Source organism: Microcaecilia unicolor, chromosome 2 (genome assembly GCF_901765095.1).
Source record: "Microcaecilia unicolor chromosome 2, aMicUni1.1, whole genome shotgun sequence".
Classification (NCBI taxonomy): domain Eukaryota; kingdom Metazoa; phylum Chordata; class Amphibia; order Gymnophiona; family Siphonopidae; genus Microcaecilia; species Microcaecilia unicolor.
In genome coordinates this window covers 158,612,786-158,628,579 of record NC_044032.1, presented here as the reverse complement: position 1 = coordinate 158,628,579, position 15,794 = coordinate 158,612,786, and the positions used below count along the sequence as shown (strand labels likewise).

The 15,794-nt window shown below is 41.6% G+C and overlaps 1 protein-coding gene across 8 annotated transcripts in view; it reads right to left on the bottom strand.

Annotated features, from left to right (window-relative positions):
* Positions 1-15,794, bottom strand: part of PPIP5K2 (diphosphoinositol pentakisphosphate kinase 2) — a 397,208-nt gene that overhangs the window by 153,135 nt on the left and 228,279 nt on the right. For all 8 annotated transcript variants that reach the window (XM_030193432.1, XM_030193434.1, XM_030193437.1 and 5 more), the window contains one exon: positions 13,143-13,284. In XM_030193432.1, the coding sequence (XP_030049292.1) occupies positions 13,143-13,284 (142 nt within the window). The remainder of the gene's footprint in view (positions 1-13,142; positions 13,285-15,794) is intronic.

Below are 15,794 nucleotides of genomic sequence, written 5' to 3'. Positions count from 1 at the left end.
CGGCTTCTCCAAGTCTGCTACTCTAGCCTCAAGAGAACGGACTCGTTCTCTGAGAGCTAGGAGCTCTTGCATCAAGCACACAAATATGACCGCTTACCAACTGGGAGATAATCATACACCCCTCTCACTGCTGGACTGCTGTCTACATCTTAAGTACATAAGTACATAAGTAGTGCCATACTGGGAAAGACCAAAGGTCCATCTAGCCCAGCATCCTGTCACCGACAGTGGCCAATCCAGGTCAAGGGCACCTGGCACGCTCCCCAAACGTAAAAACATTCCAGACAAGTTATACCTAAAAATGCGGAATTTTTCCAAGTCCATTTAATAGCGGTCTATGGACTTGTCCTTTAGGAATCTATCTAACCCCTTTTTAAACTCCGTCAAGCTAATCTTAGTATTATAGAGTTGTTTCATTAGAACTTCTAAAGGTACTACGGATATCAGATGAATATAAAGAGCCTTAAGATTATATGGTGTATTTTGTAATTTATGTGGAGGGGCATAATCGAGCATCGTCAGCGAAATAGATCGCCGGCGATCTATTTTGGCGGCGCAACAGCTGGCCAGAACTGTATTATTGAAAAAATGGCCAGCCATCTTTTTTTTTCCCGGCCAAATGCCAGAGTTCGCCAGGTTTGAGATCGCCGGTTTTGTTTTTCAGCGATAATGGAAAAAAATGCCGGCCATCTCAAACCCAGCAAAATCCAAGGCATTTGGTCGTGGGAGGAGCCAGCATTTTTAGTGCACTGGTCCCCCCTCACATGCCAGGGCACCCTAGGGGGCACTTCTAAAAATGTTTAAAAAATACAAAAAAAGCTCCCAGGTGCATAGCTCCCTTACCTTGGGTGCTGAGCCCCCCAAATCCTCCCCAAACCCACTCCCCACATCTCTACTCCATTACCATAGCCCTTATGGGTGAAGGGGGACACAACACTTAGCACCACAAGTGTAACAGGTGGGAGGGGGGGATGGACCTGGGACTGCCTGCCTGAAGTGCACTGCACCCATTAAAAGCTGCTCCAGCCACTTGCATACTGCTGTCAGGGACCTGGGTATGACATTTGAGGCTGGCATAAAAGTGCTTTAGTTTTATTTTTTTCGTGTGGGAGGGGGTTGGTGACTACTGGGGGAGTACGGGGATGTCATCCCCCATTCCCTCCAGTGGTCATCTGGTCAGTTGAGGCACCTTTTTGAGGCTTGGTGGTGAAAATAAAAGGACCAAGTAAATCCAGTGAAATACTGCTTAACGCCGCTTTTTTTTCCATTATCCGCGAAAGCCGGCCATCTGGTAGCCACGCCCATGTCCACCCATGTCCCTCCTTCGCTTCGCCGGCGACACGCTCCTTTGAACTTTCGCTAGTGAGGCGACGGGAAAGCGGTGATGCTGTCAAAAAAAGCAGCTTTCGATTATACCGATTTCGCCGCTTTTCCGAGATCACCGGCCATCTCCCTATTTATGTCGGAAGATGGCTGGCGATCACTTTCGAAAATGAGCTGGTTAGTGTTTGCTTCTCAAAAACTAATTAAATGTAACTAAAACTCTAATGAAAACTATCCTCTTGCTGTCTTAATTAGAATAATTGACTATAAATGAAAAGTTGAGCTAGGGGTGGGTGGGAGTTGGGGAGGATTCACTATATAATCCCAAAACGGGTTCCCTATTTCGCTAATCAAGCAGCTTCAGAGGAAAACATCATATAACCCAGCAAAGGAATTAAAGCGCAAACAGCACATCCAGCATGACTGCAAACTTTCAAGATCTCTTCATCTTCCAAATGGCTCTTCCACACATTCACATCTCATTATTGCCTTGAACTGAATGTCAAACTGTTTCTGTATATTATATTGGCATAAAACATTGCCGTAAGACTGCTTGTTTATAATGGACAATTTTTCTTTTCATATGATATTCTGTGTAAGTTGTTGAATTGCTTAAGAGAAGTTTATTATGTAAAATGAGTGTGGAGTTTTTTTTTTTGACCAATAATTATCGTGAGCCACCTATATATTGAAGGCTTTTGCTTACGAAATAGGTGTGACTTCTTTTGTTTACTGATGTCTTTTTTCACCACTATTTTAAGCACAAGCAATTCCTCTGACAGAGGTATAGTAGAATATTTTTTGTTGATTGAATTCTACTGTGTGTGTGGTAATTGAAATCACCCATTATTATAATGTTGCCCAATTTGCCAGCTTTCATAATTTAAAAGATGCTCCCTCAATTTTTAAATGTTAGCACTGTATATTCCTTCCTATACTAGACCTGTAATACGGCACTAGGCCTTTAATATGGCTCTGCGAGCCCTCAGCTTTCCTAGCCTTGCTGTCTTCAGCATATTTTTAGTTTCTTCCGGCAGCTGCATGTAAGTTACAGTGCTTTCTTGGGAAATGGAGAGTACATGTTACATGTCAAAGTGACAGGAGGGACTGAGGCTCTGCAGTCCATATATGGCAGATATAATTGGATATAACCTTGGTGGTGATGAGAGACTGAGGACCTAGCTGACCCCAAGATGTTCCAACGGAAATGTGTGTTCAGAGAGGAAGGACACCAGGGGGCTCATTTTCAAAGCACTTACCCTTACAAAGTTCCATAGTAACCTATGGAACTTTGTAAGGCTAAGTGCTTTGAAAATACGCCTCCAGGTGTCTTATAATATTTATTATTTGCTTGCTACATGGTTATTTGCACGCTGTGAGCACACTGTACATAAGTACATACGTATTGCCATACTGAAAAGACCAAAGGTCCATCAAGCCCAGCATCTTGTTTCCAACCGTGGCCAATCCAGATCAATAAATACCTGGCAAGATCCTAAAAAAGTACAAAACATTTTATACTGTTGATAAAGTTCATCCAGGATAGTTTGGGTTAAGGCAGTTTCAGTCTGAAATACAAGTCCCCAGAAGGCATTGCAGGCAAGGAGCCAGGGGGTGAGATGAGGAACCCGGACTGGACTCCTAGCTGCGAATGGGAGAAGACATGGGTTGTAAGCTGGCAGGATGTGTAGATTTGGCTGCCACTAGGGGGAAAGAGAGATAGGAAACCCTGTGTGCAGGAGCTCATCATTAGTCTAATGCTTAACTCAGCTGGTATGGGTGTGTGGGAAGCTAATGAGAGGAGAATGATTGGTTGGGAGAGCAGAAGCCAGGGATTGATTAGGCAGGTGGGAAGGAGTCCCAGAGGAGAGAAGCAGAGAAAGAGAAGCAGTTGCAGGCTGAAAACCCTTGGGTAAGAGAGGTCCCTAAAGTACTGAAGCAGGCTGAAATCTCTTGGGTGTGAGGAAGTCCCAAAAGTATTGAACTCTCCTGAAGGTAAAGAGAGTAGAAGGTAGAAACTGCTGCTTTGTGATTTAACTGTGATGATGAACTGAAAGAACTGCTTCTATCTGGAACTGAACTACTGTTTAATGTGCACTGGATAAAGAGCCCAGACTGGAGCTGACTGTGAGCCTGTATTGAATCCTGATATGTGCTGATAGCCTACTGCTTAAAGGGGACTATTTGCCACACACTTTTAAGTGGCTTATATGTGCTTAAGATTGAAAGTGAATGCTGCTGTTTGAACTGTGTATCAGGTCTACTAGAAACCTGCATGGAATAAAGTCCTTAAGATTGAAGTTGCTGGTGGACATTTATTTCTTGACTGTATCGGGAGCCTGTGGCTGGAGGAGATTGTTCTATCCTTGGCTGCACTTAGAGGTACCTGGTTACAACTGCTTATCCCAGAAATAGTGGATTTTCCCCAAGTCCATTTAATAACTTGTCTATAGACTTTTCCTTTAGGAAGCCATCCAAACCTTTTTTAAACTCCACTAAGCTAACCGCCTTTACCACATTCTCTGGCAACGAATTCCAGAGTTTAATTACACGTTGAGTGAAGAAAAATTTTCTCCGATTCATTTTAAATTTACTACATTGTAGCTTCATCACATGCCCCTAGTCCTAGTATTTTTGGAAAGCATAAACAGACGCTTCACATCTACCCATTCAACTCCACTCATTATTTTATAGACCTCTATCATATCTCCCCTCAGCCACCTTTTCTCCAAGCTGAAGAGCCCTAGCCGCTTTAGCCTTTCCTCATAGGGAAATCAACCCATCCCCTTTATCATTTCCGTCGCTCTTCTCTGCACCTTTTCTAATTCCACTATATCTTTTTTGAGATACAACGACCAGAATTGAACACAATATTCGAGGTGCGGTCGCACCATGGAGCGATACAAAGGCATTAATAAACATCCTCATTTTTGTTTCCATTCCTTTCCTAATAATACCTAACATTCTATTTGATTTCTTAGCCGCAGCAGCACACTGAGCAGAAGGTTTCAACGTATCATCGACGACGACACCTAGATCCCTTTCTTGGTCCGTGACTCCTAACGTGGAACCCTGCATGACATAGCTATAATTCGGGTTCCTCTTTCCCACATGCATCACTTTCCACTTGCTCACGTTAAACGTCATCAGCCATTTAGACGCCCAGTCTCCCAGTCTCGTAAGGTCCGTTTGTAAGTTTTTTACAATTCTCTTGCATTTTAAGAGAACTTTGAATAACTTTGTGTCATCGGCAAATTTAATTACTTCACTAGTTACTCCCATCTCTAGGTCATTTATAAATATGTTAAAAGCAGCGGTCCCAGCACAGACCCCCTGGGGAACCCCACTAACTACCCTTCTCCATTGAGAATGACCATTTAACCCTATTCTCTGTTTTCTATCTTTTAACCAGTTTTTAATCCACAATAGAACACTACCTCCTACCCCATGACTCTCCAATTTCCTCTGGAGTCTTTCATGAGGTACTTTGTCAAACGCCTTCTGAAAATCCAGATACACAATATCAACCGGCTCACCTTTATCCACATTTGTTCACCCCTTCAAAGAAATGTGGTAGATTGGTAAGGCAAGATTTCCCTTCACTAAATCCATGTTGACTTTGTCTCATTAATCCATGCTTTTGAATATGCTCTGTAATTTTGTTCTTAATAATAGTCTCTACCATTTTGCCCGGCACTGACGTCAGACTCACCGGTCTATAATTTCTCGGATCTCTTCTGGAACCTTTTTTAAAAATCGACATTACATGGCCACCCTCCCAGTCTTCCGGTACCACACTCGATTTTAAGGATAAATTACATGTTTCTAACAACAGCTCTGCAAGCTCATTTTTGAGTTCTATCAGTACTCTGAGATGAATACCATCCGGTCCAGGAGATTTGCTACTCAGTTTGTAGAACTGCCCCATTACATCCTCCAGGTTTACAGAGAATTCATTAGTTTCTCCGACTTTGTCAGCATCGAATACCATTTCGTGGCACCAGTATTCACTCCCCAACTCTTCCTCGGTGAAGACCGAAGCAAAGAATTCATTTAATCTCTCTGCTACGGCTTTGTTTTCCCTGATTGCCTATTTTACTCATAGCGGTCCAACCAATTCTTTTGCCGGCTTCCTGCTTTTAATATACCTAAAAAAAATTTTATTATGTGTTTTTGCCTCCAACGCAATCTTTTTTTTTTTAGCCAATTGCCACAAAGTGTGCATGTGCACACAAGAGCAGAGGATGATACAATGTAGGAAATTGCCATATATGTATACATATAAAAAATAACAGAATATTACAAGAAGATCCATATATGACCATAAGTTAGTTTAGGAGAAATCACATGATTTGGGAGAAACGAAACTTACAACAGTATATATGTGATGGCTAAGAAAGTTTTTGCTTAGCAGTTTTGTTATTCAGTCTGTGCATCTGGCTACTGGGTGACAACCTGCTCCAGAGAGAACAATTATTTTGTATTGGCTTAGTGAGATACCAATAAAGATTTTTACTGGTTGCGCCTATATCTAAGTCTGATTGTCTCTCTTATTCGAGCCCCTAGGGCTGAAGTGTTTTCCCCTCCCCAGGGACAGGATTACACAGCTTCAGCAGCCTGGTTCCATCCTGGTTAAGATGGAGTCTATACTTTCGGAATAGGCTCCCCCTTTCCCAGAATGTTGCCCAGTTCTTAAATCTAAATCCCTCATCCCTGCACCGTCTCAACCACAAATTGAGACTTCGGAGCTTTGCCTGTCTCTTCGACCCTGCGTGTGAAACAGGGAGCATTTCTGAAAATGCTACCTTGAAGGATTTGGATTTCAGCTTTCTACCTAAGAGTCTAAATTTAGCTTCCAGAACCTCCCTTCCCGCCTCCGAAGGGACACCACCTTGTAAGTGGTGGAGGGGCTTCCATGTTTCAGTGACTCAGAGGGCTATGCTGAAGGGTTACCCATATCAGACAGGCCTCTGAGGAGAAACCAGACAAAGAGTGTCCCAAACTGGAGGATCCAAGATGGTATCGAGGGAGGATGTACGTTAGTTGAGTTCCCGTTTTACACCAGAATACCTGAAGAAGTAGGCGCGCTCCCCAGAGAATGGGGAAGAAGAAAGGCAAAGCTGTGGTGTTGTCCTCCTCGAACACGGCTGGGGTTCCCACCACTTCTCAGTCTACTTTGGAGAGATTCGGGGTCATAACGTCGGGGATATCGGTTCCTGCTTCAGGGAACAGCAAAGCTTTATTGCCGAATCTCAGTGGAGAGGGAGTGACTTTGAGTCCCCCTGTTGGCATGACCTCTCCAAGACCCGGAAACAGTAACGCTTCGCTATGGAGGTCGACAGTGGAAAGAGGTCGACAGTGGAAACGCCCGAAGTGGGTTAGGATTTTCACGCGATCCGAGGAGGTCCTGGCACAGCATTGACTCCGGATAATAAACCAACTGGGGGATTGGAGAGTGAGCTCTTCCCCCCGAAGATATCTGGAGCAGTTTCTGTGGAGAAATTGGACCTGGTGAAGCCAAACAATGTCACAATGAACGCACTATGGGAAGTGCTGCAGAGTGTGAATAACTCTCTTCTTCAGATGTCAAAAATTTTTTAGGAATAAATATGTGATTATATCAATACTTACCTAACAAAGTGGAAGCCCAAGATAAAAAAAAATAGACTTTGATTTCGGAAATGTTTTTTCTACGAAAATCAGTTAATCTGGTAATGAAGGACAATTATGTTTCTTGTAAAAAATTGGAACTTCTGGAGAACCAATTAAGGAAAAAAAACTTGAGAAAGATAAATTTTCCTAAAATACCCTGTATATAGAGTTATATTATTAGTGACTTTTGCCTTTGATTTAGATAGGAACAATGTTTTGAAATTGTATTTCCGACATATGGCTGATAGTTTTTTTTGGGTTCAAAGATAAATATATTTCCGACATATCAAGGGAATCGCAGACTAGGAGGTGTGAACTCTTGGCTTTTAAGCCAAGAATCATTGCCCTAGGTGGGGACTTCCTAGAGCGATTCCCTTGTAAGTGTTTTATTTCCTGATTACTTATTTGTTGAACCCAGGAAATTATAAGAGCTTGTGGAGTTAAAAGAACAGATAAAGAACCCTCTGCATCAACTTCCTTTAAGTTAGCACTGTACCGGCTGCAATTACCGATTAACCTTCCTCCCTCAGAAAATATGAATTGTAAGATTAACCATTCTGTGTTTTTCTTATTTTCTTTGAGATTGTTTTCCTGATCTTGGATCCCCCAATTGTGGACTAACAAAGATGATATTTTTCCTTAATGTTTGTTTTAATTGGTATTTTCTCTTTTCTTTCCCATTTATGTATTGGACATAAATGTAATATAAAATGAATAAATAAAATAATTTAAAAGAACCTCCCTTCCACATTTTCCTATGTCATTGGAACCCACATATACCAAGACAGCAGGCTCCTCCCCAACACTATTTAAAATGCTATCTAGGTGACATGTGAAGTCTGCCACATTCTCACCAGGCAGGCAAGTGACCAGGCGATCCTCACATCCACCAGCTACACAGCTATCTACATGTCTAATGATCGAATCACCAACTACAACAGCTGACCTAATCCTTCCCTTATGGGCAGAATCTCCTGGAGGTATCCTCAGTGCGAGAGAATATAGAATCCTTTGGTGGGCAGGTCCTGGCTATTCTTACTTCACCAGGGTGATGCTCTCCTTTAGGAGACATCCCTCCTCTAAGGCAGTATAGGGGCTACCAGACTGGAGATGAGACTGCTCTACAACGTCCCTGTAGGGCTCCTCTATGTACTTTTCTGTCTCCCTCAGCTCCTTCAAGTTTTTTATTCTAGCCTCAAGAGAACAGACTCATTCTCTGAGAGCTAGGAGATCTTTGCATCGAGCACACATGTATAACCTCTCATCAACAGGGAGATCATACACGTGAAACTCAAGGAAAAAGACTAGACAGCACCCCTTTTCTGCTGTCTGCATCTTAGTATTATTGAGTTGTTTAGTAAAAACTTCTTAAGGTACTAGGAATATTAGATTAATATTTTTACTGTTGTAATTGTCTGTTGCTTATGTTTGATTTATTCTTACTGTACACCGCCTTGAGTGAATTCCTTCAAAAAGGCAGTAAAGCCTAATAAATAAATAAATAAATATAAAAAGCCTTAAGATTATATAGTGTATTGTGTGATCTATTTAGTGTTTGCTTCTCAGAAAATAATTAAAGGTAATTAAATTCTGTAATGAAAACTCCCCTCATTATCCTAATTAGAATAATTGACTTTCAATTAGACTATAAATGAAGACATGTACTGGGATGGGTGGGTATGAAGGCTCAACTAGGCCCCGCTGTACCTTCTAGAGGCTATCTGTTAATGCTGTAGCAGAAAGCTGTAAGTTTAAAACTATGGGGAAAAAGGGTTTTTACACTATAGAAACTATGGGGGAAAAGGGTTTTACATTATGGAAACTAAATTAAAATGCTAAACTGAGGTTTTTCTGTGATTATCAGCTCTGCTCTACACTGATGCTATGGTAAATTCTAGAACAGTCCTTTAATTGCTAGTCTATGGAATTGTAATAGAGATTTTAAATGCTAAAACAAAACCCTATTCCTTAAACTGTCTTTGCTAAATAAGTAGATTAACTTAAAAACAAAGACACTGAGATTACTTGATTAACTCTAAGACTACCTTTCCCCAAGTTTAAAAGCAATTTCCCAGCAAGTAACTTACCAATAAAGTTCTGTTCTGCTCTGGAAGTCCTCATAGCACCTCTTCTGGTTTTCCTCATTGAGCTCCTTCTTGTGATCTGCTCTTGACCAGCCAAGCTTCCAGGTAGGGAAGTACAAACTCCCAGTAAGCATAGCAATGCTGCAACTACTGCTAAACATTTGGTGAAGATCCTGGGAACTGACGCAAGGCCAAAAGCCAGAGAAGGTTACTGGTAGTGGTGTTCCCCAACTCAAAACCTGACATATTTCCTGTGGCTAGGAAGTATCGAAATGTGGGCGTAGGCATCCTTCAAGTCCAGACAGCATAGCCAATCTTGTTCCTGAATCATAAGAAGAAGGGTGCCCAGGGAAATCATCCTGAACTTTTATTTGACCAGAAATGTGTTCAGTGCCCATAAGTCGAGGATGGGACAAAATCCCTCCGGTCTTTCTGGGCACAAGGAAGTATCTAGAATAGAATCCCTTCCCTTCTTCCCCGGGTGGAACAGGTTCGAATGCACTGGCCTGTAGAAGAGCGGAGATTTCTTCTGCAAGTACCGGCTTATGCGGAGAGCTGATGTAAGATGCTCTCGGTGGCAATGTGGTGGTATTTTATGCCAATGGAGTAAGTAACCGAGGTGGACTATTTGAAAAACCCACCAGTTGGTAGTTATAAGGGGCCACTTTTGATGGTACAAATTCAGCCTCCCTCCCACTGATAGGTCACTCAGGATGGTTACTATGTTTCTCCTGCAGCCAGTCAAAAGTTCACACCTTGCTTTAACTTGGGAGCCAGCTGGGTCTTCTGAGGACGGGACCGACGTGGCTGGGAGAATTGGGGATGAGGCTGATGGGTAGAGCAGGAAGGCAGTGGAGAGTAATATGTTTGCCACCTAAGCCCAATTGAAAACCTTGTAGTGGAGAAGGATAAAGCTGGAGGCTGCCAAAAGAGGGACTAAATGGTGACAGTATGTTTCTTGATGGGGTTTGCGACATCCTCCATCTTGTCCCAAAAAAGACTGTCTCCTCAGCACAGTAGATCTGCTAACCTCTCCTGAACTGCTGGTTCCAGGTCCAAGACAGGCAGCCATGACAGTCTGTGCATCTCCACACCCATAGAGGAGAGTCTGGATGAAATATCAAAGGCGTCATAAGCACCCCTGGTCAGGTATTTCCTGCAGTCCAGCTGTTTGCTGGCCAACTGGCAATGCTCCACAGCCTACTCCTGAGGGAGTGAGTACACGAGATTGAGCGTACTGCACACCAAAGACTTCATGTATATGCTTGTGTAGAAATAGTAGGACTGGATGCTATCAATGAGTAGAGGCCCGATAAACCTTAACCAAACGAATCCAGAGTCCGAGCCTCCCTACCTGGGGGAGATGAAGCATGAGTTCTGAAACTTCTGGCTCGTTTGATTTGACCACCAAAAAGTGGTGAGAGAATTACACCCTCTAAAATCCAGGAACCTTCTGGATAAGATACTCTCCTTCTTGTATGATTATCTCCCAATTGGCGAGAGATTATATATGTATGCTTGATACAAAGAGCTCCTAGCTCTCAGAGAACAAGTCCATTCTCTTGAGGATAGAGTAGCAGACTTGGAAGAGCTGGAGTACAAGTCTCGCCTCCCTTCAGCACTGGATTATTTATCCCATCTCTTCATCCTCTACAGCCCTTTCACGTAACTCCGCTCCTCCAAAACTGAGTTACTTTGGTCACCCCTTCCATCTGTTATCCGTCTTGACACTACCCATTCCACTGCTACTAGTTATGCTGGACCAAACTCTGGAACTCCCTTCCTGTCCACATCCAACTTGAGCCTTCATATATAAAATTTAAGGCAGCTCTGAAAACACACCTCTTTAGAATTGCACACCCTGAATTTTTTTTTCTCCTTTATCTACTCTCTCTTAGCAGTTTATCTTTATTCATTGCAAACCACATAGAAGCTAGCAAATAAAACAAAGACAGGTTGGACAGTACTTCTTGAACGAATGCACTGTGACAGAAGACGGATTCAAGCAGTAATATGAACTATAGGTATGAAGCAAAAGCCAAGTAGCTCCTTTGCCCATGATTGACAGCATGGGTTCTTAACCTTTTTTGATGTTCCCACACCCCTTTTATGATTAATGAAATTCTCGCATCCTCTTCCAAAAGCAAGTGTCCACTAGGGATTACTGACAGCTACATATGTCACTAGTAGGCGTTAGAACTCTTTACTGCTATCAAAATGTCGCTACAATTACTGTAATACACAGTTATACTACCAAGAACTGTCCTAATAACTGCCTTCAGTGAAGTAAAATTTAGAAAAGTTACAGTAGTTAGAATGATTTGATGCGGTTTGACTGTAGTGGTTAGAGGGATGGCATTTGATCAAAATAGTATTTAAGACATTAGCCAATTAGCTAGATGCCACTTTGCTACTGGAATGCCAAGTCTGTTGGGTCTGAAAGAGATGAATAGCTGTGTAGAATTTAGGATTGATTCTGTTTCTCTTAAGATCTGAAACCCTCTACTCAGTGTGCAGTGGCGGGTAAGAAAGCAAATAGAATGTTATATTATTATTAGAAAAGAAACAGAAAGCAAAAATGAGAACACAATAAAGCCTTTCTATCGCTCCATATTATTAGGAAAGGAATGGAAAGCAAAGATGAGAATGTTATAAGGCCTTTCTATCACTCCATGGTGCAACCGCACTTTGAACACTGTGTGCAGGTCTGGTCACCGCATCTTAAAAAAGATATAGTAGAATTAGCAAAGGTACAGAGAAAAGCGACGAAAATGATAAGTGGGATGAGATGACCTCCCTATGAGGAAAGTCTAAAGCAACTAGGGCTCTTCAGCTTGCAGAAGAGATAGCTGAGAGGAGAAATGATACAGGTCTATAAAATAGTGAGTGTAATAGAATGGTTGGACATGAATCGCTTGTTTACTCTTTCCAAAAATAGTAGGACTAGGGGGCACACAATGAAGCTATTAAGTAGTAAATTTAAAACAAACTGGAGAAAATATTTCTTCACTCAATGTGTAAATAAACCCTGGAATCCGCTGCCTGAGAATGTGGTAAAAGCACTTAGCATAGCAGGGTTTAAAAAAAGTTTGGATAACCTCCTAAAAGAAAAATCCATAAATCATTATTAAGATGGATTTGTGGAAAACCCACTACTTATTTCTAGGATAAGCAGCATAAAATATATTTTATGCTTGCCAGGTATTTGTAACCTGGATTGGCCACTGTTTGAAACAGGATACTGGGCTAGATGGCCTTTTGGTCTGCCCCAGTATTGCAACAATGTAAGATTGAAAATACCCATGTTACACTATAAAATAGGCTAACATGCATTTTGGTTATTCTCACATAAGCACCTTGTTATACAATTAGCCCCACACTGAAGGGCTGCCTTAAAGAACAAACTACTGAATTCTAAAGTATTTTTTTCCTTGAGGGGTAGCTATGGATAAACTAATAGTAGAAGCCTTTAAAGAAAAGTTTTGTACAGCCATGAAAAATCAAGTTGTTTTCAAATCCATGATGATGTTAAAATTTGGTTTCACTATTGTGATACTAGAAAAGAGTTCTGTGAGACCTTCATCTATGAATTCACTCTGAACCTGCAGTGTTAAGCTGGTCTACCTGACATGTGTAAATACTGGATAACTGCAATACTTTCTTTAATCAAGGGCTTCCTTAAAGAACAACTTTTCAAAATGTCTGAAGATTGGTTTGTTAATAAATGTAAAAAGTATATTGTTGTTCTTCTATAAGCTTTTTTGGTATGCTACCTATTGACAAATTTTATGATCTTACTGCAGATCATCTGATTTAGCTTTCTATTTGTTATTAATATAAATACAGTAATAAACTAACAGGCGCTATTAAAACAATATTAATAAAAATCAAACCCTATATTTACAAACTGAATTTTGAGAAATGTACACATTCTTCTGTCTTCTAAAGCATATCTAAAGAACTAGAAACAAGTTTTCCTACTCATCTGTCTGGTGGTTCAAATAGCAAGTAAGCAACCTGCCATTCCTTCAGCTAAGAAAGGAAGCAGGGGACATATTCACACAACATAATAATACACAGTACCTGCAGATTTGGGGTCCTCCATTCGCTGCCTAATTTGAGAAGTTAAACTCTGAATAAAGCAATAAACTTTGTCACATGTCTTCACTGGATTTTTTATGATATGCATAGATTTTATCAGCGATGCACTTCCTGCTGGAGTAAGCTGTTGGATGAGATAAGCACTTTTTAGTTTAAAAACTGCACTTGCTCACAGGACAAGCCAATTCTATTTACCAGGAACATAAGCTCCAAAATCATATAATTTTTGATCAATAGCCGTGAATGATGTGACATTTAAATAAAGACATCTTTATTGCAAAGGAGACACTTTAAAGAACAGATGCATTAAGGCAAAATTAGACATAACACTGTAGTCCTCAATGGAGTTTGCTTTTCACATGGCCAAAGCAGTATTATGCATATTCTAATATCTTATTTAGATTTTCTATCATCAACATGTAAATTAAAGATATTTTTTAGATAATTTAATTATAAAAAAAGACTTTAAGGCAGATTGTTTCCAACAAACACCACAGTTGTAGAGGCCCTCTCAATAATTCCTTCCAATTATTGATTTAGTAGTACAGACTTTCATTTCCCTTGAGAAAAAATAAAGGTTACATTTTCTTCTCTGACTAGGAAGTTAAAATGGAACAATGTAAATGACTTATGATTTTGCTTTGAACAAAGCTGCTCCTCAAGGAACCAAAATAACTGCAAAAATACAAGGTTATTTTTTAAGTAGCTATTTTTTAAATTTTGGAAATATTAAAAGGATACATTTCAAATAGGTAATTTTACAGAATGGACACAAAGCAATTGGTAACATAATGCAACATATTGTAGAGAAAAGTTACTTACCTGTAAGCAGGTATTCTCGGAGGACAGCAGGCCATATATTCTCACAATTGGGTAACATGATCCTGTGTTGCCTGGTCCGGGGCTTTTAACAAGCTTCAAAAGAGCTTTTGGGGAGCCCAAGGCAAGCTCCACTGCACATGCTCGAGTGCCTTCCCGCCTGCTGCAAGAGTGCGGTTACAGCAATTAAATATTACAGCATAAAAAGAAAAAATAGGAGACAACTCAAAGGGAGGTGGGAGGATTTGTGAGACTATAAGGCCTGCTGTCCTCAGAGAACACATGCTAAAAATTAAGTATCTTCACTTTCTCCAAGGACAAGCAGGCTCACCGAAAACAAGAAATACTAGTCAACTGGACTTCGCAATGGCGAGGACATAATACAGATTAAACTGAAACTATATACAATTGAGTGATAGCGCAGTCTAGAACAGAATAAAATGGACCTAGGGGGGTAGAGTTGGATTCTAGACCCCAAACAGGTTCTGCAAAACTGTCTCCCTGAACTGTCGCATTAGGTATCCTGCTCATGGCAGTAATGAGATGTGAGAGGTGGTGGATGAAGACCACGTCGCAACCTATAATTTATTCAGTGGAGGCTGACCTCAAGCGGGCTACCGACAAAGCCATGGTTCTGACATTGTGAGCCTCGACATGACCCTCCAGGATGAGCCCAGCCTGGGCATTAGTGAAAGAAATGCAATCTGCTAGCCAATTACAGATTGTGTGTTTCCCAATGGCGACCCCCATCCTGTTCGGATCAAAAGAAACAAAAAGTTGAATGGACTGTCTGAAGTTCACTGACTCTACGAGAAGAACAGCCATCAAGAAAATGACCTTACAGGTCAAGTACTTCAGATGGCAGGAATCCAGTAGCTCAAAAGAAGCTTTCATCAGCTGGGTGAGAATGGCACTGAGGTCCCATGACACAGGTGGAAGTTGGCAGGGGGCTTCTGACAAAAGCAAATCTCTCATGAAGCGAACAACTAGAGGCTATCCAGAGATGGGCTTACCCCTCTATACATTGACAAGCACTAATTGCACTAAGGTGAACTCTTAAGGAGTTGGTTTTAAGACAAGACGTCGGATAGGTGTAGAAGGTACTGAAGCAGGGTCTGTATAGGGCAAGAAAGGGGATCTAAGGCCTTGCCCCTTCACACCAGATGGCAAACCTCCTCCATTTAAAGAGTAAAACCTCTTTTGTGGAATCTTTCTTGGAAGCCAGCAAGACCCAGGAGACCACCTCTGAAAGACCCAAGGAAGCAATTCTATGCTCTCAATGTCTTGGCTGTGAGGGCCAGAGAAGGTTGGGATGGCACAAGAGGTCCCTCATTCTACGTGATGAGGGTCAGAAAACACTCCAATTTCCACAGTTCTTTGGAGGATAAGAGAAAAGGGGAAAAGATCTGCCGAGGCAATCAAGGCCGCGATCAGAATCATGGTCCCGCAGACTTGCTTGCGTTTCAGCAAAGTCTTCCCCATGAGAGGTATGGGAGGATATGTATACATTAGACCTATCCCCCAATGAAGAACACTAGTCTGTCGTGGACCTGAAACAGAACTGAGGGACTTTGTGAATTATGTAAGGTCACAGAGATCCACCGAGGGGGCGCCCTATGTTCAGAAGATCTCTCGTGTAACCCTGCTTCAGTTTGTCAGCCAGGCTATTATTTTTGCCAGCCAGCTAAGTGGCTCAAAGGAACACGCCATGCCAGCAAGTCCAACGCCACATCCGGAAGGCCTCCTGACACAGAAGGTGTGATCCAGTACCCCCCTGCTTGTTGGTGTAATACATGGCAAACAATCTCTGGAAGC